General features: G+C 68.2%; 3 protein-coding genes across 7 annotated transcripts; all 3 read left to right on the forward strand.

Moving 5' to 3' along the window:
• Window positions 1-174: 174 nt before the first annotated feature.
• Window positions 175-3,862, forward strand: MRPL12 (mitochondrial ribosomal protein L12). The gene is made up of 4 exons (XM_083804661.1): window positions 175-448; window positions 572-652; window positions 754-891; window positions 3,492-3,862. The coding sequence occupies exons 1-4, from the start codon at window positions 212-214 to the stop codon at window positions 3,606-3,608; spliced, it is 573 nt and encodes a 190-aa protein (XP_083660787.1). The 5' UTR covers window positions 175-211; the 3' UTR covers window positions 3,609-3,862.
• Window positions 3,863-4,318: 456 nt separating this feature from the next.
• SLC25A10 (solute carrier family 25 member 10) lies at window positions 4,319-10,716 on the forward strand. 3 transcript variants are annotated; one of them, XM_083804655.1, is made up of 12 exons: window positions 4,319-4,476; window positions 6,247-6,366; window positions 6,510-6,624; window positions 6,704-6,752; window positions 7,120-7,161; window positions 7,358-7,401; window positions 7,886-7,956; window positions 8,060-8,152; window positions 8,420-8,497; window positions 8,594-8,650; window positions 9,462-9,593; window positions 10,183-10,716. In XM_083804655.1, exons 1-11 carry the CDS (start codon window positions 4,387-4,389, stop codon window positions 9,561-9,563), a joined length of 861 nt encoding a protein of 286 aa, XP_083660781.1. In that variant the 5' UTR covers window positions 4,319-4,386; the 3' UTR covers window positions 9,564-9,593; window positions 10,183-10,716. The 3 variants fall into 3 exon arrangements, with proteins under 3 accessions (XP_083660781.1, XP_083660782.1, XP_083660780.1); XM_083804656.1 differs by lacking the exon at window positions 10,183-10,716 and adding an exon at window positions 9,100-9,176 and having other exon boundaries at window positions 9,462-9,596; XM_083804654.1 differs by having other exon boundaries at window positions 9,462-10,716.
• An 852-nt stretch (window positions 10,717-11,568) lies between these two features.
• GCGR (glucagon receptor) lies at window positions 11,569-24,377 on the forward strand. Of its 3 annotated transcripts, none has more exons than XM_083804664.1 (14): window positions 11,569-11,707; window positions 18,130-18,286; window positions 18,484-18,580; window positions 18,709-18,816; window positions 18,991-19,112; window positions 19,200-19,306; window positions 19,381-19,534; window positions 19,600-19,759; window positions 19,858-19,918; window positions 20,148-20,217; window positions 20,355-20,443; window positions 20,567-20,705; window positions 20,823-20,864; window positions 20,947-24,377. In XM_083804664.1, the coding sequence occupies exons 2-14, from the start codon at window positions 18,236-18,238 to the stop codon at window positions 21,241-21,243; spliced, it is 1,497 nt and encodes a 498-aa protein (XP_083660790.1). In that variant the 5' UTR covers window positions 11,569-11,707; window positions 18,130-18,235; the 3' UTR covers window positions 21,244-24,377. The 3 variants fall into 3 exon arrangements, with proteins under 3 accessions (XP_083660790.1, XP_083660789.1, XP_083660791.1); XM_083804663.1 differs by lacking the exon at window positions 11,569-11,707 and adding an exon at window positions 12,462-12,621; XM_083804665.1 differs by lacking the exon at window positions 11,569-11,707 and adding an exon at window positions 12,462-12,621 and having other exon boundaries at window positions 19,639-19,759.
• Window positions 24,378-24,994: the final 617 nt, after the last annotated feature.

Below are 24,994 nucleotides of genomic sequence, written 5' to 3' on the forward strand. Positions count from 1 at the left end.
CCGGCCTGCGCTGCGCCGCGGGGGGGGCAGCGGGCGGGGGGACACCGGGCGGGGGCGCAGCGGGCCGGAACCAGCGAGCGCTGGCGGACCGCGCGGCTAGAGCGTCGACCCCGCCCCGCCACCGAGGCGAGGCGCCGCGGCCTAGAGCGGCCGGCGCGGCGCGGGGGCCGCCGGGAGCGCGGTCGGGGCGCGCCGTGTCCTCTGGGCCGCCATGCTGCCCGCCGCCCGCCTGGCGCTGCCGCTGCCGCCGCGCCTGCCGCTGCCGCCCGCCTGGCGCTGGGGCGCCGCCAGGCCGCTGGGCACGGGCCGCGCGCGGCGCTCCGAGGCGCTGGCCGGGGCGCCGCTGGACACGGCCGCCAAGGAGTACTCGCCCAAGGTGCGGCAGCTGGTGCGGGACATCGCGGGGCTCACGCTGCTCGAGGTGGCCGACCTCAACGCGCTGCTCAAGGTGGGTGCCGCGGGGCGGACCGGCACGGCTCGGATCGGTTCCGGCCCGGTTCCGGCTCGGTTCCGGCCCGGCCGGGCCCGCGGCGCCGCCCTGCTGCCGGTGACGCCGCCGCTCTTCCCGCAGGAGACGCTGAAGATCTCGGACGTGGGGGTGATGCCCGTGGGGGCGGCGGCCGCCCTCGTGCCGCCGCCGGCAGCTCCACAGGTACGGGCCCGGTCCGGGGCCTGGGGTCCCGGGGCGGGAGGGGGGGCGGCGGGAGGCGGGCCCGGGGCCGGGCGCCCTCACCGAGCTGCGGCTGCTTCCAGGAGGAGGAGGCGGAGGAGATCCCGCGCAAGAAGGAGAAAATGCACTTCTCCGTGCGGCTGACGGAGCTGAAGCCCGCTGACAAGGTGAAGCTGATCAAGGAGGTGAAGAACTTCGTGCCCGGAGTGAACCTCGTGCAGGTGAGGAGGGCGCTGCCCACCCGCACCGCCCCTGCAGCCCCAGGCCCGCTCCCAGGCCCGGGCAGGTTCCAGAGCACATCGCAGGCCGCTGCTCCCGCTCCCCTGCTCAAAAGGGGCCCTGCATTTCTCCGTCTTTAGGGGAATGGTCTGCAGGGGGCTGTGCGCGCACCTTGGAGCAAAGAGGGCGCGACAGAGTGGGAATCTCTGGCATCTGTCTGTGTGGTGTTTCTCATAAGGGCCCGTTCCCTCAGAGCTCTGCTGCATGGTGAAGTGCTGAGCCCCTAGCAGAAGAGAGATGAGAAAGGGGAGTCGGAGCACAGAGCTCAAAGTTCTCTGCGCCAGTCTCATTTTCTCCAAATCTGAGAGCTGCTTCGAGCTTTTCTGCAGAACTTAAGAGTAGCTGGGACTCCTCACTGCAGCCGGATTTGGCCAGCCTTCCCCTAGTTTTTACTTGTTACTGTGGAAGCATCTAATGTGCTTTGATTCTGTACTGAATGATGCTTTCGTGTCTTGGGGATGATAGCAGCACTTTCTGTTTATCCAATTGCAAGAAAGCAATTGCTAAGCATTGTAAAAATCTAATGTGCAACCCAGAATCTCAGGGTTTGCAGAACATCCTCCAAATCATTTTTAATGATATATTATAAAAGAAATAACAGAAAATCTGGTCACAGTGATGGTAGTTTCATAGGCTCACTGGGATCGTTAGCTGACTATCAGCTTGGTTAGTCTGACAGCTGTTTATTTATTATCCATCCCAAGCAAATATTAAAATGCCAAAGCCCTGTAACAGGTACAGCCAGTAGATAACTAAAAACCGTTTGAAGAACTAATGCTCAGTCAACGTGGCTTAGCATGGGAACCTGTAAAACAATCTGGTTACAGTTCTAACACAGCTACACGGCTAGTAGGTGCAGGTTATTGCTGGTAATCTCTGTCAAGTGTGATTTATCCAACGTGACATTTTGATTGAAGACGCAAAAACTACTGCAGAAGGCTAGTCCTGCCCTCGGAAGTTGTATTCAAAGCGTAGCTGAGGAATTGTTACTGTAAGCGAGGAATTGTCATCCAGATGAGGTGCTTTTACATGAGGTTTGAGGTGTTTTAAAATGATCTTTCCTTTGGGCTGTGAGATCGTTAATGGTTTGGAAGACAGCATTGCTAGTAAAGCCCTTGGACGTCGCGTGCTGCTGAGAGATTTTGATGTGACTCCAGCAAGTCAGTCCTGCAGAAATGACTGCTCAGTGTGACAGGCGTGCAGTCAGAGCAAGCTGGACCCACCTCTTTGCACCCCTGAAATCTTGTCCAAAGCCTCTCCAACACACACTTAGCTCACTCCTTTGCCTCTGGAATTCTCTTCTGCTCAGACTGGGGTTGAAGATGTCTGATGCAGATGTCCTGTCTCTGCCTGGTGGCTGTTACTGCGCGGGTCCAGCTAGGGCCCTGCTGTTCCTTCCTGGAGATGTGAAAAGCTGCTTTCCTTGGATTGAGGCTGCTTTAGAACAAAAGTTAAAGTGTTGGGGAGCGAGGCTCTTACATGAATAACCTCAGTTGTGTTGTGTGTCCTCGTTGCAGCAAGGCAGAACAGGCTCTCTTTTCCAGATACTGCCCTGGGCTCTTGTGAGTGCAGGCACACCCACGCTGCAGAGCTTTGCCTGCGCAGCTACGCCTTCTCATCCCTTGCAAAAAAAAAGGGTTTTCTGCCCCTGTCAACACGCACCCAACGTGAACTAAGCCAATGAAACCTCCTTTCTGTCAGCAGTGGTCAATCTGTTAGTTTCCAGAACTGCAGTTCTGCATTCCTGCGGTGCCATGCGGAGAGCTGACAGCGGTTCCTCACTGTGGACACCCCCCAGGTTTTGTTGCTGCTGCTTGGTGTGAGAGCAGCAGCACTCAGACTGCAGCAGGCGTTTTTCCTCCCATACCCCGTTGCCTTTTTTCACTGCAGTTTAAAAAAAAAACAACACACACACACACAAAAAAAAAATCAAAACAAAACAAAAAAAACCAGTATTCTAGGGAGTCCCTTTAAATCAGGTACAGAAGTTTTCGGATTGTCTTAATTACTGCCGTACTTCTTAGTAGTTTTGTCTGCAATGTCCTGAAAACATCAAATCATGCTGTCAAGCACAGTCTGTACCGTGACTCTTTTTCTACTCAGTACAGCAGATTCTCTGACTTCCCTAACACAGCTGTGTACAAAACTTGAGAGAGCCTCTCCTTCCTGCTGGCAGAAATATGTAAACCAAAACATTCTCACTGAAGAAACCCGGGTCAGTAGCTGCGTTAGCGGATGACGGCGTGGTAGCTCTGTGTGCGTCCCTGGCACCTTCGCAGGCCAGGGCCGCGCATTGGGAACACAGCACACGTCATGCACATGGCACACAGGAATTTGTGGGCAACTGCACGCTGAAAAAGGTTTTATATGGCTGTAGTCTTCCAGCAGGATGTGCTGCGTAGTTCAAGTAGAGGTCTGGGTTCCAGAGCATTAGGCGAGTTTCTCTGGTCCGCTTACGCAGAGGTCAGGCTCATGGCTTCAAATCTGTTAATCTGGTTAGTGAAAGCTCGGCCGCAAGTCTCATACTTTGCCCCTCTCACAGGCAAAGAAGCTGGTGGAGTCCCTTCCGCAGGAGATCAAGGCTAACGCGTCCAAGGAGGAAGCGGAGAAGATCAAAGCAGCGCTGGAGGCAGCAGGAGGGACTGTGGTTCTGGAGTAGAGGGCCCCGTCTGATCGCGGAGGGACTAGCGTAACGGCAGCCTAGCCGCTGCTGCCTGCCCCGGGCACCGCTCACTGCCCGAGCCGGGTGTGGGACGTCACGCTCTCCGAGTGCGAGACGTCCTCTGGCCGCGTGGTGGGAATGCGCACCCAGCGGGGGTCGGCGCAAGGATGGTGTACGGTTTGGCGGGGCCGCTGTCTAGTTCCAGCATCACAACGAACTTTGCATTCATAAATGTCCGGTGGGAAAAAGCCTGGAGAAGCAGTGATCTGTGGGAGACCGGCCCGCCGCCGCTGCCCCCCGGGCCGCTGCCCCCCGGGCTCTGCGGGCGGTAGCGGGGCTGGCGCAGGGGGGGCTGCCCGCGTGTGCGTTGCTCCCTCAGCAGCACGCCGCGGTGCTTGGCTGCCCGGTGCTGCAGTAGCACCGTGCGCTGCCCCGCGCTGCGGCTGGAGCCTGCCTCCTCGCCCGTCCTCCTCCTCCTCGCCCGCGCTCCTCCTCTCGCCGCGCCCCCCGCGCTCCCGGCGCAGCGCCTCCGGCCGCGTGGGACCGGCGCGGTCGGGTCCCGGCGGAGCCGCGCCGAGCCCCGGTCAATTGCGAGCGGCGGCCCCGCGGCAGAGCCCGGCCCCGCGTAGCGGCCGGTCCCCGTTAGCGCCCCGCCGGCGGGCCCCGCGCGGCCGCAGCCGGCCCCCGCCCCCCCCCCCCCCCGCGCGGGGCCTGGCGCGGGCGGCGGCGGCGCCGGTGTGGGCGGGCGCGGGGCGGGGCGCGCAGAGCGGCGCCGATGGCGGAGCGGCGGGTGTCCCGGTGGTACTTCGGGGGGCTGGCGTCCTGCGGCGCCGCCTGCTGCACCCACCCGCTCGACCTGCTCAAGGTGGGCGCGGGGCGGGGGGCGCGGGGGGGCTACCGGGGGGGACCGGGAACGGCCGCCCCCCGGCGGAACGGCTGCCGGGGGCGTCCGGAACGGCCGCCGGGGCCGCGGCTGCGGGGCCCCCTGGGCCCGGGGTCGCTGCGGGGGGGCGCGGGGCCGGGGCGCGGGCGGGCCCGTTGGGGCTGGGCGGCCCCGGGGCCCGCCGGGCTGCGCGACCTCCGGCCCCCCGGTGCCGGGCGCAGCCGGGACCCGGACCCGGAGCCGGAGCCGGGCCGGGGCTGCCCGCTGCCGTGCCCCGCGCGGGGTCGGGGCGGGCGGCCCCCCCGGTGCCCCCGGTGCCCCCGCAGGCCTGGCTCCGGGGCGCCCGCAGGGGCTCGGGCCGGGTCCCCCGGCGTCTGCCCGCGGGGCTCCCCCTCGGCCGAGGCCGGGAGCAGCCCGGGCCGGTACCGGCTGCCCCAGGGCGTCCGCACCTGGGCGCTGAGCGCGGGCCGCCCTTGGACCAGGACACGGGGCCGGTGCCAGGTGCGGAGGAGACCTCTGAGCCTGGCGGGCAGGGGGCCAAGGGCACTTCTCCGTGCCTGCGGACCTTGGTCCCTCGGAGGCCCCACCCAGCCCGGCCAGGGGCCGCTCGCGCCCCTCTGGGGTCCTCGGAGCTGGCACCGTGCGGCCCCTGCCTGCCCTGCGGCGGTGACCGTGGGGCTCCTACCTGCCCACCGGGCCCCGCTGCCCCGGGCTGCCGCAGCTCTCACCCAGCTCCGTGAGACACCGCCAGCCCCGCTCCCCGAGATCCCAAACCCGCTGGCCAGGCTCGAAGGCAGGGCCCCTTCCCTGCACGTGCAGGAGATGGAGGCCACGCTCCCACTGCCCCGCTGTGCGTCCCACGCCCCGGTGGCAGCAGGGTGTCTGTAATGGGAGCCAGGCCTGGTCCCCCGCCAGGGGCCCTGTGTTTGCTTTAGTTTTGTCTCCTGGGGCCTCTGACCCACATGCGATCTCTGCAGCACGGAGCTCGTGGGTGCGTTCAGGACGTGCTCCGGCAGAGGCCAGCGCAGCTCCTGCGCACCAGGGCTCTGCTGCAGCCAGCCCCGGGGCAGTCCCGCTCTCCGCCCGCCGCTGGGGGTGGGAAGTGCTGGGGCGCCCGGGCTGCAGCTGGCGGTGGCAGGGAGCAGCCCAGAGCAGCACCGCGGGGCCGTCTTCTGCCTGTGCCGCTCCTGAGGCTGGAAGGAGGAGGAGGGAGCTATTTCTGGAGGCCTGCTGGCTTGCATGGAGGGCAGCAGGAGGTCATGAGTTCAGCAGTCCTGTCTGGTTCCCTCCGACCAAACCTGCGCCGGTTGCTCACTTGCTCACGTGCTCCTGGGTCCTCCCCCTCGCTGGTGCAGTCCAGGGCTTTTCTTGGACGGCTGGGCACCACGACTTTGTCTTAGGACGTGTTCTTGAGGCCACCCAAGCTGGGCGGCCATGTGGGAGGGCCTGCCGGCAGGTGCCTCAGCACTCCGCCTTCTCCTGCGTCTCCATCCCTGTGCTTCTGGGCTGGGCCCGGAAAGGTTCCAAGCACTGCTTGGGCGTGGGGAGCCTGGAGCTAGTGCTCTTCGCAGGGAAGCTCCTGCGTGGGTGCTGAGGAGTTCCCCTGGCCAGCACCGAGAGCTGCCCTGAGAGCTGCCCTGCCTGCTGCGCCAGGCTGCCCAGGGGGGCTCCCACCCGTTTCTGCCCAGCCCGTGGGGGCCGGGCTCTGTTGGCGCGGGGCTGGTGCGCTGACACTGCCAGGCTCTCCCCCAGGTCCACCTGCAGACGCAGCAGGAGGTGAAGATGCGCATGATGGGGATGGCGCTGCGCGTGGTCCGCACCGACGGCTTCCTGGCGCTGTACAACGGGCTCAGCGCCTCGCTGTGCCGGCAGGTGAGTGCCGCCGTGCCCCGAGGCCGGCACGGCACAGCGCAGCGCTGCCCTCCCGGCCTCCCCAGAGCCCCTGGGCTGCCCTGAGCGCGGCGCCGGGGCAGGCAGGTGCCCAGCAGGGCGCGGCGGCTCGTTCTCTCCTGCAGATGACGTACTCCTTGACCCGCTTTGCCATCTATGAGACTGCGAGGGACCGCTTGGGCCAGGGCAGCCAGGGGCCTCCCCCCTTCTACCAAAAAGTGCTCCTGGGTGCGGTGGGAGGTGAGCGAGGAAGAGGGGCCCTCGGCCCTGGCTCCCTCCGGCCGGAGGAGCCCCGACCCCAGCTCTCCTTTGGCCGCAGGTTTCACCGGCGGCTTTGTGGGGACCCCGGCAGACATGGTGAACGTCAGGTCAGTTCTGCCGGCGTCCGGTGCTGCTGCTGAGGGACGTTTGCTGCCGGCTTGCAGCCGGGACGCTGGGCTGCTCCCCGTGTTCCCGGCTTCTCTCCTGCCCCAGCCCCCCCGTGGTCCCCGGCCTGGTCCCAGTGGAGATGTGTGTGTCTGGCAGGCCGAATGCTGCTCCTGCCCTTCAGCGGGACAGCCCCGCGCAGGGCCCGGCACAAGGGGGCCCCCGGAGGCGCAGGCCTGGGGCAGGTTTCTAGTCCCTTGGGACAGAGACGCCGCGGGACCTCCGCTGGGCCTCCCCCAGCAGCCCTGGGCGGGGGCCTGCCCCCCCCGGTGTCACCCCCCCCACAGCCCCCCGTGCTCTGCCTTGCAGGATGCAGAACGACGTCAAGCAGCCGGCCCACCTGCGGCGAAAGTGAGTGGGGTGCGGGCCCTGGGGTCGGGGGGGCTGTGCTGGGGGCCTGGCTGGGGGGGATGTGGGGGGGTCGCGGGGCGCAGCAGCCACGGGGAGGCAGCGCTGCACCAGCGGCGGTCGGGAGCTGCGGGGAGCCGGCGGGTGGGAGGCTTTGGGAGTCCCTGGCCCTGACACCTTCCCCTCTCACCCCTTGCAGCTATTCCCATGCCCTGGATGGCATGTACCGTGTCCTCCGGGAAGGTGAGGCCGTGCCAGCCGGGGGGGGGGGGCCACCCGGGGCCTCCTCCGTAAGCAGGAGCGGCCCACGGGCACATCGCTCTGTGGGCGCTCGCTCAGCGTGGGGAGGGAGAGGGGACGGAGGGTGGCCACAGGGCCAGCGGGGCCGGTGGGCCGAGGCTGGGCAGGGCCAGCATCTCCCCGGCAGCTGGCGCGGGCAGGGCGGGACGTGGCAGCCTGCCCGCGTGGAGGGGCCGCCTGCCGGGAGCTGCTGGTACAAAGCACGGAGCTGGAGCAGGTGGGGGGGGAACGAACGGCAGCAGGGAGGAGAAGGCGATGCTCTGAAGGAGGCTCCTTTCTTGGGGGTCCGGGGTATTTGCTGTTGCGACACAGCAGCACTTAACACACGAGAGGTTTAGGGGACAGATTGCGCGGGGAAGGAGGCTCCTTGGGGGGAAGGGAGCATGAGTAATGTCCCAGGACTGTGCTGATCGCTGTCTGTCCGCAGAGGGCTTGAAGAAACTGTTCTCAGGAGCTACGATGGCATCCAGTCGAGGGGCCCTAGTCACTGTTGGGCAGGTAGGGCAGCTCCACTGGGCAGCAGGTACCTGGGGGAGGGATGGGGGCAGACCCTGGCATAGCAAGGAGGTGGCCGTGTCACTAACACTCTATGTCTTTGCAGCTTTCCTGTTATGACCAAGCCAAGCAGCTGGTTCTCACGACTGGGTTGCTGTCAGACAACATCTTCACTCACTTTCTGGCCAGCTTCATTGCTGTGAGCAGGGCTGGGTGGAGGGGAGGCAGGGCTGGGACTGGGTTTGCCCGCAGCTGGGCTCAGGACCCCGGGCACGGCTGCCAGAGCTGCGTTTCAGGACTCTGATGGAGTTGGGCTCGGTGCTGAGGCTCCTGTGCAGCTCCCAACACGGACTTGGACCCAGGCTAGGCTCCGGGCCTGGCCCTCTCCCCATGGGCCATGCCAGCAGCCAGCGGCTGGGTCTCCTCTGCCAGCTGGAGCTGGTGACCCCCTGCCGCCTCTCCCCAGGGCGGATGCGCCACATTCCTGTGCCAGCCCCTGGACGTGCTCAAGACGCGCCTCATGAACTCCCAGGGCGAGTACCGGGTGAGTGCCCGTCCGGCCCCCCTGGCTGCTGGTCCCGTCCTCGCGGTGCGGCAGCCTCTGCTGCCGGGCACCTCGTCACCTCTCCTCTCGCTCCAGGGCGTCGCCCACTGTGCCATGGAGACTGCCAAGCTCGGGCCCCTCGCCTTCTACAAGGTACCTCCCCGGGGTGCGTGGGTCGGCCTGTGGGGAGGCTGGGAGCAGAGTTAGCGCTCAGAGTGGTTCTGGAGCCAGAGCTTCCCAGGGCTCTGCCACCTGCAGTCCGACTGCTTCCTGCGCCAGGCCCTGTCTTGGCCCTGGAGCACTGCGAGCCGTGGCCTCTCTTGGGTGTGCTGCCTGGGTCCGGGTTTTGCAGCAGCTCTGCTGTTGCTCTTGTTCGGGTCCCAAACAGGAACGCGGGTCCTGGCAGCAATGCTCCAGCATTTGTTGACCATTGCAGACACGGGTCGGTTCTTGGGCCCGATGTGCTGGGCCGGGTGCAATCACCCGTGTGCTCATCTCACTCCTGGGAGGGCCCCTGAAGTGGGGTTTCAGATCCGAGGTTTCTTCCAGCTGGGGCCAGTCAGGCATCTCCCCGTTACAGCCTGTCTGCTCATCTTCCCCAGGCAGCGTCCATTCCCCTTCTGAAACGGGGGCTGTGGGATCTGACCCTGGCTTCTACCGAGATTCTGCCTACGTAGTGGTGATGCCAGCACTGATGTGTTTGGGGGCAGAGGGGCTCATGCATGCTGCTGAGATCTGCGTGCACAGCGATGGCTGCGGTGCCTCCCTTGCTGCTCCGGCAGCCTCTTGCCTGCCACCAAGGCCCCGGCTGCTTGGGGCTCGTGCTGCATGCCCAGCCAGCCTCTCCCCCATGCTTGCAAGTTCATGCTGCTCCCCGTGGGTTGGGCTGCTGGGCACCCTTGGTCCCGACAGGGAAGCCCGAGGCCAGGCACGTGCTGACTCTTCTCTCACTGTCCTGTTCCAGGGCTTCGTTCCCGCTGCCATTCGGCTCGTTCCTCACACCGTCCTCACCTTTGTCTTCCTGGAACAGCTGCGCAAATACTTTGGGATCAAAGTGGTCACCTGAGGGAGGGCTGGACCCTGCCTCGCCCTGGGGGTGAGCGTGCAGGTCACCACCGATAACCCAGAACCCTTCCCCGCTGTCCGGGGCCGGGGCTGTTCCCACTCCTCTCATCCCCACTCCCGTGCCTTGCCAGGGCCTGTGGCCAGCCAGTCCCAGGCTCCCCTTCCCTCACTCCCCCCGTTCTCAGCATCTCCGTTACCTCTGGGATGTCCTTAGGCCTCATCCCCTCTGCACTCTGATTTTTTTTTTTCTTCTTCACCTTCCCACTGGCCACCAGGTCTGCCCCTGCCTCCCCGCAGAGCTGGCTGGAGAGGCGGGCTCAGCAAGGGGCCCTCCGCTCTGCCCCCACAACCTCCCTGGGCCAGGACGGCCTTGTCCCGGGGCGGATGGGGAGCAGCCCTGTGCCTCTGCCTGGCTGCAGTCTGAAGGGGCAGGGGCTGGTGGGGCCCCTTCTGCTTGTGGCAACCCAGCAGCCAGGGCCTGTGCAGGGCCGCAGTGCCAGGGCTCATTGCTCCCAGCCTCTCCTGCAAGCAGCAAGGGGGGGGAACGCAGGTTTAGCATGAGGCACCGTCCCCTCTTTGGTGCCTCTGGCCCACCACGCTCCTCTGCTGGCCCCGCGCAGGCCGAACTCTGCCTCCTCTCACTGCTGCTCCGCTTCCCGAGTCCCCGCACCCCCTGCTTCCGCTCAGCCAAAACTCGCCAGCGCCCGACGGCCGCTGCGCTCTTCAGGGATTGTGCCTTATACCAATGACGACAGAACAGGCGCGGGGGGCGCGGGGGGCACGGGGCAGCCGCTCGGCCGTGCTGCCCTGCTGGGGCCCTGCCGGTGACCGCACCGCTGCCAGCCCCTGCCACAGCCGGGGCCGGGCCCTGCATGCCCGTGGATCCCGTGGCCTCGGGACAGCATCCGGCATCCATCCAGCGCCTCCGCAGCCTCGCCAGCCCCGCTGCCCCTCACACTGCGGCCGGGGCAGACCCCAGCCCCGCGTGCCTCCCGCGCACCCCCCCTGCCTGACGGCCGCCTCGCCCCTGCACGGGGGGCTGCGGGCACCAGCCCTCTGCCACGTGCAGCCCTGCGCAGGGTGGCTCTGAGGGATCAAAGAACTGGAATATCTGTGACCTTAATGTATGATAAATAAACAGCGGAACAAACACGGGGACCGGCATCCTGCTCTCGTGGGGGGGGTGGGGGTGCTGCGTCCGCTCCTGCAGCAGGAGGGCTCGGGCTTGGGGTGGTGGGAGCGCAACGCTCGTGCCCCCGCTGCGCCGAGCGGGGTCTCACCGGCTCCGTGCCCCCAGCCCCGCGCAGGGGGAGCCGCGGGCTGGGCCCCGGCCGTGCCGTGCCCGGTCTCAGCTGAGCGGGGGGTTCCCGGGCAGAGCCGTGCCGGGGGCAGCTGCCAGCCCCTGCCCCTGCCCCTGCCCCTGCCCTGCCCCTGCCCCTGCCCTGCCCCTCCTCTACCCCTGCCCTGCCCCTGCCCCCGCCCGCTGGCTGCCCCTGCCCCAGCCCCGGCTGCCACTAATTGGGCCCAGCGGGCGGCGCGGAGCCAGCCCGGGATGGCGGCGAAGTGAAAGCTCGTCACCTTAACGAAGCCTAACGATGCCGGTTGGCGCCGCCGCTTTGCCCCCGTGCCTGGCCCCGCGCGAGAGCCGCGGGCAGGTGGGCGAGGGGCGAGCCGGGCCCCCGCTCCTCCCGGCGCCGCTTCCAGGGGCCGCGGGGCCGCCCCGAGCCCCCCCGCCAAGAGGCCGGCGGCGGGCGGGAGGGGGATTTGCCCCGCGGGGCCCTGCCCCGAGCTGCGGGACGCCCCCGCTGCCCTCCCGCCCCCCGGTGCTCTCTCGCCCCCCGGTGCCCCCCCGCCGGGGGCCGGGCCGCGTGCGCCAGGCGGGGCCGCGGGGCCCGGGGGCGCCTCCCGTCGGTGCTCGGCCCCGCTCCGCGCACCGCAAAGCGGGAGGGAGGCCGGGGGCTGCCGGGGGCTGCCGCCGCTCCCGGCCCGGCCTCTGCCCCGGGCTCAGCCCCCGGAGGGGCGCCCGCTGCCCCCGCCCGCCCCGGTCCTCTCCCCCCACAGCCCCCCGGGCCCGGGGGGCGCGAGGCGGCCCCGGGTCCCCGCACCCCGCGCGGGTCGCAGCGGGCGGCCGAAGGCAAACGCGCGGTGAGCCCCGGCCCCGGCCCCGGCGGTGCGGGGGGGCGGCGCTGCGGGACGTGGTTACCGGACCGGGCTCCAGCGGGACAGCGCGAGGCAAACACGGACCCGTCACCGCCAGCAGCGGCCGGAACGAGAGGGTGGCGGCAGCTCCCGGCCGCCCGGCGGAGGCTCGCCCGGGCACGAGGGGGGCAGCCCCGCTCCCGCGGGCAGGAGCTGCCAGCTGCGGGCACCGGAGCCGGGAGGTGTCGGGGCCTCGCCTCCTGCCAGAGCTGGGACGGGGACACCGGGCGGTGCCGAGGGACCCGCTGGGGACCGCGGGAGGGCCGGGGGGACCGGCGGGCCCGGCCACCGCAGCTGGGGCCGGGGAAGCATCCACGGGGCACCTCCCGGCGGGAGCTGTACCGGCGGAGGCGCGGGCGGCCCCATCCTTCCCCCCCCCCCCCCCGGGGCCGGTGCGCGCCCAGCTGCTCCCGCCCGGCCCCGCCGCTCCACCGGGCGGTCCCGGGGTGCTCGGCACCGGGGCGGAGCGGAGCGGAGGAGCCGGCACCGGAGACCGACGGCAGCGGCAAGCGCGGGCGCTCGCAGCTCCCGGGCGCTCTCACCGGTGCTGGAGGAGCCCCGCGGCAGCGCCGAGCACCCGGTCGGGGGCCACCGGTCCGGGGGCACGGGGCCGCCCCCCACCCCCCTCCCCGTGCCAGCGGGAGGAGCGGGGCGGCGGGAAGCGGCTCCTCGCCCGCGGTCCCTCCCCCCGCTCCGGTCCCTCCCCCCCGAGCCGCCACCGCCGCCGCAGCCGCGGCTCCGGCAAAAGTTTTCGCCGGAGCGGCCGAGCGCACCGGTCCCGGTCCCGGCCCCGGTCCCGGCCCCGGCCCCCGCCAGCACCGAGATGCGCACGGGATCCGCCGCCAGCGCAGCCCCGACAGGTACGGGGAGGGGCGGGGGGAGGGAGGCGAGCGCCCATCCCCGCGGTCTCGGGGCGCCCGGACAGCACCGGCGGACACCGCGCGCCCCGCCGCGAGGCTCTGGACCCGGGCCGGGGCCGCTCGGCTCCGGGGCCGCTGCTCGAGCCCCGGCGCTCCGCAGCCGCAGCTCCCCGAGCCGCCCGGTGCCGGCGGCCGGCCCCGGCGGGGCTGAGCCCCTGGGCGAGGGGTGTCCGGTCCCGGGGGCGTCCCGCGGGGCCGGGCCCGCTCCGGAGCCTCCGACCCCCTGGGAAGGGCTCAGCCGCTGGGCACCCGGCGCTGGCGCGGCCTCCGTGCGCCCCGGGCGAGCGGCACCCGCCGGGCTCGGGCGCAGCGGGAGCATCTCCCCGAGCAGCCCTGGGCAGCGCGGTGCCCGCCGTTCTCCCCGCGGAGGGCACGGCAGAGCGCGGCTTTCTCGGCGGCACCGAAGCCGGGGACGCTTCGCCCCCTTCGCAGCACTCCCCAGGCTCCCCGGGTGCCGCAGGGGCCCGCTGCGAGTGCCCTTTGTGACTCTGTCCCAAGCTCTGCTGTGTCAACACGGTGTTGGTAAATGGCTTTGTTTAACCAGGACATGTCGGGTATGTGACCTTGCCGGCCTTGCGGTTGCATGCGCATCTCCAAAGCAGCAGCAGGGCTCACCTCTGCCCGGCACTGTGCTTCCCAGCCCGCCTGCTCCCTGGGGTGACAAGGGAGAGCAGGGCACGCCGGTGCCGGGCTGGCTCAGGCACAGAGGGCAGAGGACGGGCAGCCACGGCTGCCCAGCCAGCACTGGCCAAGCCCTGTGTCCTCCAAGCGCCTTGCTGCACACCCTGTAACGCGTCTGCCTTACCCCACGCAGCACTCGGCTGCACGCATTGTGGGTGTTCTGACCCATGACGAGTTCAGCTGTTGCCCCTGTGATTTCCTCGGCTTTATCTGTGCATCCGCGGGAGAATTCAGGGCCTGCAGTACCCCTCCTCGTTATGTTAGTGCCGCCCCAGCTGCGCGCTCCTGTCCCTCCCACCAATCCTCACTCCTTTCCACACACTGTGATGCAGATTTTTTTGTTCTGTTGCCTGGAGAGGGGAAGAGAAAAAAGGCTGAGCGGAGAAGAGGCAAAATATGGATTAAAAATAGTTAATGAAAAAATGTGACCGCAAGCCCTGAGCAGCAGTGCAGTGTTGAGACCAGCTGCGGAGCACAGCTCTGCTCCGTGCACCTCTCTGTGCCAGGCAGAGGCAGAGGCAGGGGCTGGGAAGCCGGCGGCAGGAGGGGTGGGACTGCCCATGTCCCCCTGTGCTCCTCCAGTGTATCCTGCCCGGTCCTGCGTCCCCCACAGGCAGGGCCACAGGGTCTTGCAGGGGCCGTGTGCCGGGGTTTGTCTGTCCCGGTCCAGGGAGCCTGGGGAGCTTGGCCAGGAGAAGCAGGCACTGGCTGCTGTCCGGCAGGAGCGCTGCCTGCAGCCCCGCACCACCACCGCAACGGGCGCTGCCTCGGGATGGGGGGGACCCTCCTGGGACAGGGATGCTGCAGGGTGCCGTGTGTCACTCCCCACCGAGACACCCAGACCCCCAGGGCTGGGATGGCCGCGGTGCTCATCCATGCCGTGAGCTGGGCTGGGGAGGCGGGTGCTGAGCTCCCAGTGCAGGCACACACACACTCCTGTCTGCACTGACCTTTTCCTAGGCTTTTCCCAGTCCTGTGCTTCCCCTGTGACACGTTAACCACACGTGTCACCCGCTGTGTTTCTCGCGCTGTCCTCCTGTGCTGCATGGACTTTTCACATCCCAGCTCACGTGGTGTGATGAACAAGACAAACCCATTTCCCCGAGCTAAAGCCGAACTGCTGCAAGGCGCAGCAGCCCCTCTCCCAGAGCCTGCCGGGCAGCGGGTTTATCTGACCCCTTCCCGGCTGCACCTGCAGACCACTCCTCTCTTGTGCTGGGAGATGCCCTTCCCCTTCTCCTTCAGTACCAGGGCAGTGCTGGAGGTGATGCAAACCGCGTTCATCCCAAAAGCACAGGGGCTAAAACCATTTGCTTTCATCCTGTGTTTCTGTTGACGAAAACGCTGTCAGGGCTGGTTTAGGTTTTCTTGGTCCCAAGTGACACAGACCCCAACGCTGTTGGTGCCTCATGACGTTGGCTCTCTCCGTGTGCCGCCGCTCGGTGTTCCCACAGCCATGCAGCTCTGTGCAAACGAGCTGTGGTCCTGTAGTGTGAGAGGTGCTCCGGGCAGCTCAGCTGTTCCTCCACCACTGAACTTCCGTGTGCTCGTTTAGAGGGGAGGTGGGGGCTGGAGCAGTTGTGGGTTGCAGGTGGGGAGCAGGAGGTGTCCCAGAGCTCGGGGCAGGGGCACAGACAGGGGCAGCACAGGGTGCGGGACAGCCCCCCGCACCTCCCCACCGCAGCCATCCCTGGCCACCACTCGTCCCGCTCGCTGCGGTCCTGGGAAGCAAGAGGAGCAGTCGGCAGGGCCGGGCTCGCTCTGGCATTGCATCAGCCCTGGCCTTCCAGCGTCCCCTCCCCTGCCAAGTGCCGAAGCCCCTGCTGTGCTGGCTTGTAGCTTGGAGCTCAAAGCCAAGCCAGCCGTGGAAAGCGCTGCATTAGCGCACTGGGGGCTAATCCCTGCGCCTGGAGGGCAGCAGCCCCCACCGCCGCCTCCTGAGCTCTCAGAAAGCCGTGCTCCCACCCCAGCCCCTGGGGCCGGGGGGGCGAGAGCTGTGTGGAGGGACCGGGCTTCTGCCGGCTGCGCCAACCTCCCCGGCGCTTGTGTGGGGCTGCGGCTGTGCCAGAGTGCTGCCAGGTCACGTTGCAGATGCCCATGAGTGTCCCCATGGAGGCTTCACCAAGCCATTGATCCATGTAGCAACGAGCCGCAGCGATCCCAGATGTGGGGCTCGTTCCCTCGTCCATGTGATGGCAGCCCCGGGGGGGGCGAGGGGGTGGGCAGGGTGGCGTCAGGCCAGCGGCAGGGGCTGCACACCCGCAGGCTGGGGGACAAAATCTCCAGGTGTGCAGCCTCCTCCGGAGCCAGATCCCTCGTCCCTCCTCTAAGAGTCGCAGGCACAAAACCTCCCCACTGCTGTGCTGAGTGTTTGCAGCCCGGCCTCCGCGGGGGTCAGCAGCCGCAGGGCCGTGTCACAGGGACACGCTGCATTGCCCAACGCCAACATGGGGCAAAAGTCCCCCGCGCAGCCTGTCCCGGAGCGCTGCAGCCCCCGGCTGATGCACCCACCAGGAACAGACAGGGCACGGGGGCCTCACAGCCCCGGTGGCTGCGGCGCATCCAGCAGGAACAACCGTTCCGAGCACTGTGGGCACCAGAGCCGGCTCCCGGGAGGTGCTTGGTGCCAGAGCCACAGCGGACCCTGCTGTGCTGGCCCTGGGGGGCCATCGCCCCTCCTGAATCACTCCCTATCCCTGCAGAGCCAGGACAACCAACCCTTGGTTCCTTTGGCATGCCTGTATGCCTGCTAGAAGCCGCAGAGTGGGGCGACCAAACGGTGGGGTGCCCCCGCTCCGCGGGCCAGAGGGGAGCGGGGTCAGCGCGGCTCCACGGGCAGCTGGGGCAAAGGGCCTGGGCAGGGCCCCGCTGCAGGGCCAGGGTGCGGTGGGGGCCCCGTGCCGGAGGAGCGTGACCGGCCCCGAGCGCCAGAACCCCTCACCCAGTGCAGTCTGCCCAGCTTGGCCGCAGCAGGGCCCCGGGGCCTGGGGACCGGCTGCCAGCCAGGGAGGGGAGTCTAGGGCAGAGGCCTCCCCACCACCAAATCCCACTGCAGGCAGCTAAAAATAGAGACACCTCTGCCCCAGAGCTGCCTGCCCAGCCCGGAGAGGGACCGCACTGGCAGCACGTCGCTGCTGGCCCGCGGTGCCCCGGCGGAGCTCTGCCTCCCGGTGCGGGGATGCTCGGGGCCGGGCCGGGCACCTGGAGGTTCCCACGGGGCCACGCCGCGGCTGGCAGCAGGATGGGGCAGGTGGGGATGCTGTGTGGGGCCGCTGGAGTGGCAGGGACGCGGATGCTGGGGCAGGCAGGTGGCCGGCGGGCACCCACCGGAGCAGGTCCCCGCCGCCAGAGCCCACCCAGCGAGGTCCGTCTGTCCCCGGCGGCCGCGCCGTCTGTCCTGGGCTGCCTAAATAAGGCAGCGAGCCGGCAGGTCCAGCTCCCCACGCCGCATCTGGAGCGCCATGGGCTGATTAATGAGCTTCTCAGGCAGCCGCTTGCGACATGGCAAGTGGGTCTGCACGGAGGAAGCACGACTTTCCCAGGGATAAAAATAGGCACGAGCAGCGCGGCGAGCCCTGGGAGCGGCGGCTGGCCGGGGAGCGCGGCGCTCCTGCCGCTGCTGGGGGAGGCCGGGGCTCGGCGGTGCCGCAGCACTGCCCCCACCTCAGCTGCCCTCATCCCCCATGGCCACGCCGTGGGGCTGCCCACAGAATGGCCCCTTGTCGGAGGAGCCGAAATCCCACTCAGGAGTCCCATAACCGGCTTAGGGTGGATGGAGAGAATTACGGCTCCTCGTGCACCGCGCTTTGTGTGTGAGCTCCCAGGCACGGTGTCAGATGAGGCACCGTGTTGCTCACCCAGGCTGGGAGCAACGCAGCCAGCAGCAGAGCTGGTCTGGGGCCACGGCAGCCCCGTGAGCCGGGGATCCCTGCGGGTTAATGGTTAACCACCCCGGGGCTGGCAGCGTCCCTGCCGGAGCGGGCTCCGCCACCTCCATGGCCACCTCAAAACCCCGTGGGTGCTCAGGCCAGGGGACCCATGGGGCGAGGGACGGGGTGCCCCAGCCATGGGCTGAGCTGGCTCTGGGCACCGTGGCCATCCCAGGGCTGTCCCGGGGGCCTGGGCACCTCCACAGGCAGCCAAACACTTGGTGTAGATCCAAAATCAGTGATGCTGAGAGCCACAGCATCACGGAGTAGAGGGGAAGGGGGGCAGCTCAGGTGAGGGGCGTTCCTGGCTGCCTCTTGAGATCCTGGGCTCTCAGGGGTCAGCACCATCGCACAGCTGAGCACCAACACCAGTATGGGGGGCCCTGGCCCGTGTCTGTGAGTGGGTGTGTGTCAGGGAGGCTGTGCCCCCCAGCTGTGGCCTTGGGGAGGCTGAACACACGCACCCCATGCCGGGGGTGTGGGAGGGAGGGGATGTCACATCCTGCGTGTGGCTATGCTCCTCTTGCTCAAGGCTGGTGAAAACGCCAGCCCGAGGCACGCTGGCTGCTTGGTTTGTGCTAGGAAGGCAGAGAGGTGGCTTGGCCACCGTCACAAAGACATCCTGGGTAGGAAATGGCAGGTGCTCAAGGGCTGCAGTCTGATGGGAAAGTGCACAAACAGGCAGGTGAAAGTTAGAGGCAGGTGGGCTGGCAGAGGACGGGGCCACGAGTGTGGCAGTGTGACCGGGGGCTGGCTCCCTGCACCCTGCAGCGCATCCCCGGGTTGTGCCCTGGGGCAGGTCCCACCACACGTCCCCGTGACCCATCCTCTCCTTCAGGGTCACCCAGGCACCAGGGCCCTCACCCCCAGGGCAGAGGAGCCCCTGAGGGCCAGTAGGAAGCCAGGCCCCCCGCTCCCTATGCAGCTTGTGGCCCAGCGAAGGGATGTCCCAGCCACGACTCCTCGCCCTCCTGCTGCTGCTGCTCTGCTGCCAGGTAAGGACGGGGACCCCCCAAGCAGCCCCTCACCACGCCGTGCTGTGCAGCAGCCACTGCCCAGCCCTGCTGCCCACATGGCACGGCACGGCACGGCACGGCACATCAGCCCGTGCCTGCCCACAGCCACCCTTGAACCCTGGGGCCAGCGGCCGCCTGCCCCTGCCCAGCCCCGGTGACCTCTCTGCTGTCCCCAGGGCCCCTCCGCCCAGATCACAGATTCCCTCTTTGAGAACTGGAAGGCCTACAAAGAGGAATGCCACCGCAACATGAGCCGGATGCCCGTGCCCACAGGTGAGAGCGGGTGCCCCACACGCTGCCCCGGTTGGGATCGGGACCCCAAGAGGGTGGGCACAGGGGGGCAGTGGGGGACCCTCTGTGGGTCGGGCCGGAAAGCCCCACCACGTCCCACCCCTCCGCAGAGCTGGTGTGTAACCGAACCTTTGACAAGTTCTCCTGCTGGCCCGACGCGCTGCCCAACACCACCATCAACGTCTCCTGCCCCTGGTTCCTGCCCTGGTACCAGAAAGGTAAGGGCAGGGCGTGGGGCAGGGCCAGGCGTGTGGGGCAGGGTGCGCACACCTCTGCGTGGTGCTCGCGTGCTGTGCGCACACGGCTCCCGGCCACCTCCCCCGGGCTGGCGCGCTGAGCCCGGCCACGGCTGGGGGGCCCGCAGCAGCCCCACGTCCCTCCTCTCCGCACAGTGAAGCACAGGTACGTCTTCAAGACTTGCGGGCCAGATGGGGAGTGGGTGACGGGCCCCAAGGGGCAGTCCCTGCGGGATGCCACGCAGTGCCAGATCGACGCCGAGGACCTGGAGGCGCAGGTGGGCAGGGCTGGCAGGGGGCTCCAAGCACCCCCCGCCCCGTGCTCTACAGCCCCGCACCCTGCCCTCACCCGCTCTTCTCTCCAGGAAAAATTCGCCAAGACCTACGGCAGCTTCAAGGTGATGTACACGGTAGGCTACTCGGTGTCGCTGTGCGCGCTGCTGCTCGCCCTGGCCGTGCTGCTGGGCTTCAGGTAGGGGCACGGGCAGGGGGCGGGCAGGGACCGCGTGGGGCACGAGCACTGACGGCGAGCCGCTGCCTCCCCAGCAAGCTGCACTGCATGAGGAACTACATCCACATGAACCTCTTCGCCTCCTTCATCCTGAAGGGCGTCTCCGTGCTGGTCATCGACGCCCTGCTCAAGACGCACTACAGCGACAAGATCGATGACTACAACGTGCGCATCTGGCTGAGCGACGAGGTGAGCGGGGGGCCGGGGGGGCGCAGGGGCGCGGGCGGTCGGCAGCCCCTGACCCCTGCCCGCAGGCTGCCGCAGGCTGCCGGGCGGCCACGGTCTTCATGCAGTACGGCACCGTGGCCAACTACTGCTGGCTGCTGGTGGAGGGCATCTACCTGCACAACCTCCTGGTGGTGGCCGTCTTCTCCGAGCGGAGCTACTTCACCCTCTACCTGTGCATCGGCTGGGGTGAGTGCGGGCAGGCGCAGCCTGCGGCGGGCTGGTGCCCCGTCCTCATCCCCGACCCTGTGCCGTGCCTCACCTGCCCCTCCCTGCCTCCCCCCCAGGGGCACCCATGCTATTTCTCATCCCTTGGGTCGTTGTGAAGTTCCTCTATGAAAACATCCAGTGAGTACAGCCTGTGCATGGCGCCACAAGGGGCATGTGGGGGTGCGGGTGTGCGTGGGACACGCCACGGGGGCACAGCCCCGGGGAGGCTCTGCACTGCCATCCACGTGCAGGGAGCACGGTGCTGGGCTGCAGCGCTGGCTCGGCTGCGTCTGCCGACACCGCGCTGGGCTCCAGCAGCCACCCTGGCCAGGGGCTGCCCAGCAGTCCCCCTCCCTCTTCTCCACAGGTGCTGGAGCACCAACAACAACATGGGCTTCTGGTGGATCCTTCGCTTCCCTGTGTTCCTGGCCATCCTGGTGAGTCCCCGGCCCGCAGCTCTGCCTCCGCTCATCCCTTCGCCTCCACAGCTGCCCTGGGCAGGGGACAATGCTGGCTGCCCTGTCCCTGCCGCCACCCTGCTGGCCCCTCATGGGCTCACTCTGCTCTGCTGCAGATCAACTTCTTCATCTTCATCCGCATCATCCAGATCCTCGTCTCCAAGCTCCGTGCGCACCAGATGCGCTACACCGACTACAAGTTCAGGTGGGCGCTGGGTGCAGCCCCGGCCCCACACGCTGTCTGTGCACGGTGCACGTGCTGGTGCGTGTGTGCATGTGCTCGTGCACAGCCCCCGACCACGGCGCTGACGCTGGCCCCTCCAAGCAGGCTGGCCAAGTCCACGCTGACGCTGATCCCGCTGTTGGGCATCCACGAGGTTGTCTTCGCCTTTGTCACGGACGAGCACGCCCAGGGCACCCTGCGCTATGTCAAGCTCTTCTTCGACCTCTTCCTGAGCTCCTTCCAGGTGAGCCCAGCTCTGCCGGGACCGGCTTTGGGGACCCTCCATGCTGGGAGGGACCGGACCAGGGCCAGGGCTGGGGACCGCCTGCTCACCTCTCACGCCTCTCTTGCCTCTGCCCAGGGAATGCTGGTGGCCATTCTCTACTGCTTCATCAACAAGGAGGTGAGCAGCTGGGCGGGGAGCAGGCAGCGAGGGGCATGGGGGGCCGTGGGCACAGGGCCAGGCTGATGGTGGCCGCCCCCAGGTGCAGTCGGAGCTGCTGAAGAGGTGGCAGCGCTGGAAGCTGGGGAAGGACCTGGCGGAGGAGTACAAGCACACCTACAGCCACGCGCCCAGCGCCCGCAACGGCACCGGCAGCACCTGCGAGAAGCACCAGCTGGTGAGCGGCTGTGCCAACGGGATGGGGCGCAGCCCGGCCGCCTCGCGCCCCGGCACCCACTACCTCGAGAGGAGCGGCCACGGCACCGCTGAGCACCTCGCCCTGGGGGACCGGCACCACTGCTATGAGTTCCCCGAGACCACGGCCGAGAGCCACTTCTGAGCCTGTGGATGGACCGGGAGGGCTGCACCGGCCCTTCTGCGGCAGACTGAGCCCACTGCGGTGGCCACTGCCTGCCTCCCCGTCCGGCTGACCCCCGGGTGCTGCACGGGGCCCTGCCTGCCCGGCGAGGACGCTGCGACAAGCCGGGGTCGCGCAGGACAGTGGAAGCACCTGGGGCAGGCGAGCGGGGCCTGGACCTCTGTGGGAGGGGGCCAGGGGCTGAGGGGAGACCTGTGGGGCTGGGGGATCTGGGGGGGGTGGGGGAGTTCATCCTGTGGTGCTGCTCTTGTGCGCCTGCGAGACCCTTTGCGCAATGGTGTAATTTATCTGTCGTAATTGTGTAAATAGGTGTGGGCCCGTGCCGGGCTGCAGGGCCAGCTCTGAGTGAGCCTCTCTGTCGGGAAGGCGGTGGGGGGACCGGGGACACCGCGGCCCCAGACCGTGCCCCTGAGCACCCACAGGTGATGGGCACGGCCCTGAGAGCGGGACAGGGCCCATCGCAGCGGGGAGCTGGGCTGCAGCAGGAGCCGCCACGCTGCCTGCCCTCCAGCCCCACGCAGGTGAGCGAGGCAGAGCTGAGGGGGCTGTGGGCTGCAGCCCCCCCTCACCGGCACATGTTCTCCTCTGGCTGCTAATCAGCTCTGTCCTCACACCGCCAGGAGCCCTTAATTAAATCATTTGGATCTGCCCCCTGGGCACCCGCGCTCTCCTGGGAGACGGCACAAGCCAGCGGTGGCCGCTGCCGGCGCTGAGCACCATGAGCAGTGCGGTGGGGCACGGGGCCGTGGGGCACGGGGCCGTGGGGCACGGGGCCGTGGGGCGCCCCACACCCAGGGCCCGGCAGTGCCGTCCGCACGGCCCCGTGGGTCAGGCCGGAGGCAGCCACCGTGTGGAGGAGCGCGGGGGGCCGGCACCCTAAGAGGCTTGTGCCTCGCACATGAGCGCTAAGCCCGGATGCCGCGGCTTTAGGAACCACAAGCGCTTTGTGCGGGGATTAGCCGCAGTCACGGCCCCACGCCGGGGGTGCACCCAGCCCGACGGGTGGCGCTGGGCCGGACAGCCGGCTTCAGGTGCCTCCATGCCCCCGCGAGCCCCGGGCACGCTGCAGGACCCACGCGCACCCAGCACATGGGTCGTGCCGAGCGGGACAAGCTCAGTGCCATGCCTCAGCAGCCAGCCTCAGCCCCACGCAGCCCACAGACCCCCCCCAGCCAAGCACCCCCCATGCGGCCCTGGCCCCAGCCCTGCCTGAACCTGCTGGGAGTGAGCCCCAGGCACGGCGTGGGCAGGGGCATCCGCGGTGCTGGTGCACCTTGGGGAGGGCCTGCCCACGGCATGGGCCCCGTCTGCGTGGCGCTTGGCTCCCGGCAGCAGCGGCGTGCCGGGCACGCAGTAATTTTCCTCTGTTTACTTCACAACTTGCCGGCTGCCCCAGCTGAGCCGTGCTCTGCTTGCCCGCCGTGTGGGCAGTCCAGCGCCAAGTGGGGGCCGTGGGGCCTGAGCTGCGATGTTGGGGGCGGCCGGGGCTGCGGGACCACGACGTGGGGGCAGCAGCGCCCATGGGGGAGCGGTGCCATGGGGCGGCATGGGGAAGGCAGCAGGAGGGCAGGGATGGGGCTGAGGATAGGGATGGGAGTGAGGATGGGGATGAACCCTACCCAGGGCTGTGGTCCCGCACCAGCCAGGGCAGCCCCTATGCAGACACTAGCTGCTTGCCCCCTTGGCTGCGGCCGCCACCGCGGCCTCCTGACGCGGTAACAAGCCTAATTGAAGCAAATTGCTGGAGCACGAGGCGGTTTCTGGGAAGGTAAATATGGTCATCACGCGGCGCCGGGCTCAGTGCCTGTTGCTCCAGCATTGCCATGGCAACACCCCACTGTCCCCCCCGCCATCCCCTCGCGGCACTGCGATGCCCCGATGGGGCCAGGCTGACCCCGCGGCGCTGGGAACTCAGGGACCCCGGCACCCCCCCACCAGCAGGATTCCGCTGGCACCCTGCGGTGGCTGCACCGTGGCCGCGGCACACTGCGCCCCCCCCCCCCCCCCCCACGCCCCAAGCCAAGCCCAGCCCATGGGGGTGCCCTGCGGCAACGTGGGCACCCAGCAGCACCCGCTGTCCCCAGAGCCGGGTGGCCAGCAGTGTGCCTGTGTGCACAGGGTGGTTACACTCACACCCCACACACGCATCCCCCCTTCCCCCCCCCCCCAGCACTCACACACAGAGACACACACACACACACACACACACCCCGAACACATCCACGCTGCACACGCAGGCTCACACCCACTCGCACTCACAGCCACGCTCACCCACACGCTCTCGCACCCACTCGCCCTGCGCACACCGCCGGGTCCCGTACCCGCAGCCCCCGCCCCGCACGCTCCCAGCCCGACGGGGCTGACGTTCTGACATTTGCGGGCAGAGCAGCGCGGCGATGCGGCCGCTGGCGCCCGTGGGTTCCCATGGCAGCGCTGGACGGGGACGTTCCATGCCGGCCGCCGGCCCCGCGCTGCTCGCCCACCCACGGGCGCCCCGGCAGCCGCCACCGCGGCACCAGCGGGGCGATCCCCGAGACACGGCCCCAGCGCCCCGGGGAGTGCCGGCTGTCTGACCGGGGCTGAGCACCGCCGCTACGAAGAGGAACGAGCAGCAGAGACAGAAGACGGGGGAGAAACGGCAAACCGGGAGCGGTACCTGCGAGGCGCCCTCCTCCCCGGGTCACGGCGGGCATCCCCCCGGTGCCCCGCGAGGCCGTGGCGCTTGGCCGCCGCCCGCCCGCAGCAATACGCCTGCTTCATCAAGGTAATTGGAGACCACAAATTGGTCTTCTAAGTAGATTCTGCCCGTTACCATTCTCTCTTCCCACTACTTAATTCAATGATACAACACATACCTCTCCTCCTCCCACAATTTAATCTAATGATAAAAACCGCATCCAAGTCACGGCGAAAATAAACCATGGCCGAGTCCGGTTTTTATAGGTAAACAGCCTGGTCTCACTGGCCTCCGGCCTCACCCCTTCGCAGGGGCTCCCCCCGCCGCCTGAACTTCACACTTCCTGTCTGCTGTTTCACCGCGGTCACCCCTGTGGTTTGTTATTAGTCTTTATAAAAATCGTCTGTTTATAAAATCATTTTTGTATGACATTTCATTAGAGCCTGCCTCAGTGACCGCTTCGCCTCCAGCTTCACAGCGCCCGAGCCAAGAGAAAAACAAGGCAGAGGCCGCTGGGCTGGGCTGCCGCAGCCCCGCAGGGCAGTGGGCAGCAGCTCCCCGTGGCCGTGGGGACGATGGCAGCACGCCGCTGCCCGGGGTCTCCGCACGCCGCTGCCCGGGGTCTCTGCAGGCCACTGGCAGCGAGGGCCCACGTGCAGGCATGGGGCAGACCCACCCGCAGCTGCTGGCACACGCTCCCAGCAGATCCCCGCGCCTTCCCTCGGGCTCTCTCAGCTCCATGACGGTGGAACAGGGGGCGCAGCCACAGCCCAGCCTCGTGCTGCAGGCAAGGGTCAGCCGAGCAGCGAAGCCCGGAGCCAGCGCGGGCGCTCCCTCCCTCTGTCCGCCCAGCGCGCGCCGGCCAGCCTGCAGCACCCAGCAGACCGCCGGCGGAGCCCCTCGCCTCCCCTGCAGGCACCGAGGCAGGACAATGCAGGACAACGCGCACAGTGCGGGACAAGGCAGCTCCGTGCACGTTTGGGGCCCCCAGAGCCAGGGCAACCCCGCTCGGCTGCCGCGCTCCTGGGACATGGG

The sequence above is a fragment of the Anser anser genome (genome assembly GCF_964211835.1).
Source record: "Anser anser genome assembly, chromosome: 19".
NCBI lineage: Eukaryota > Metazoa > Chordata > Aves > Anseriformes > Anatidae > Anser > Anser anser.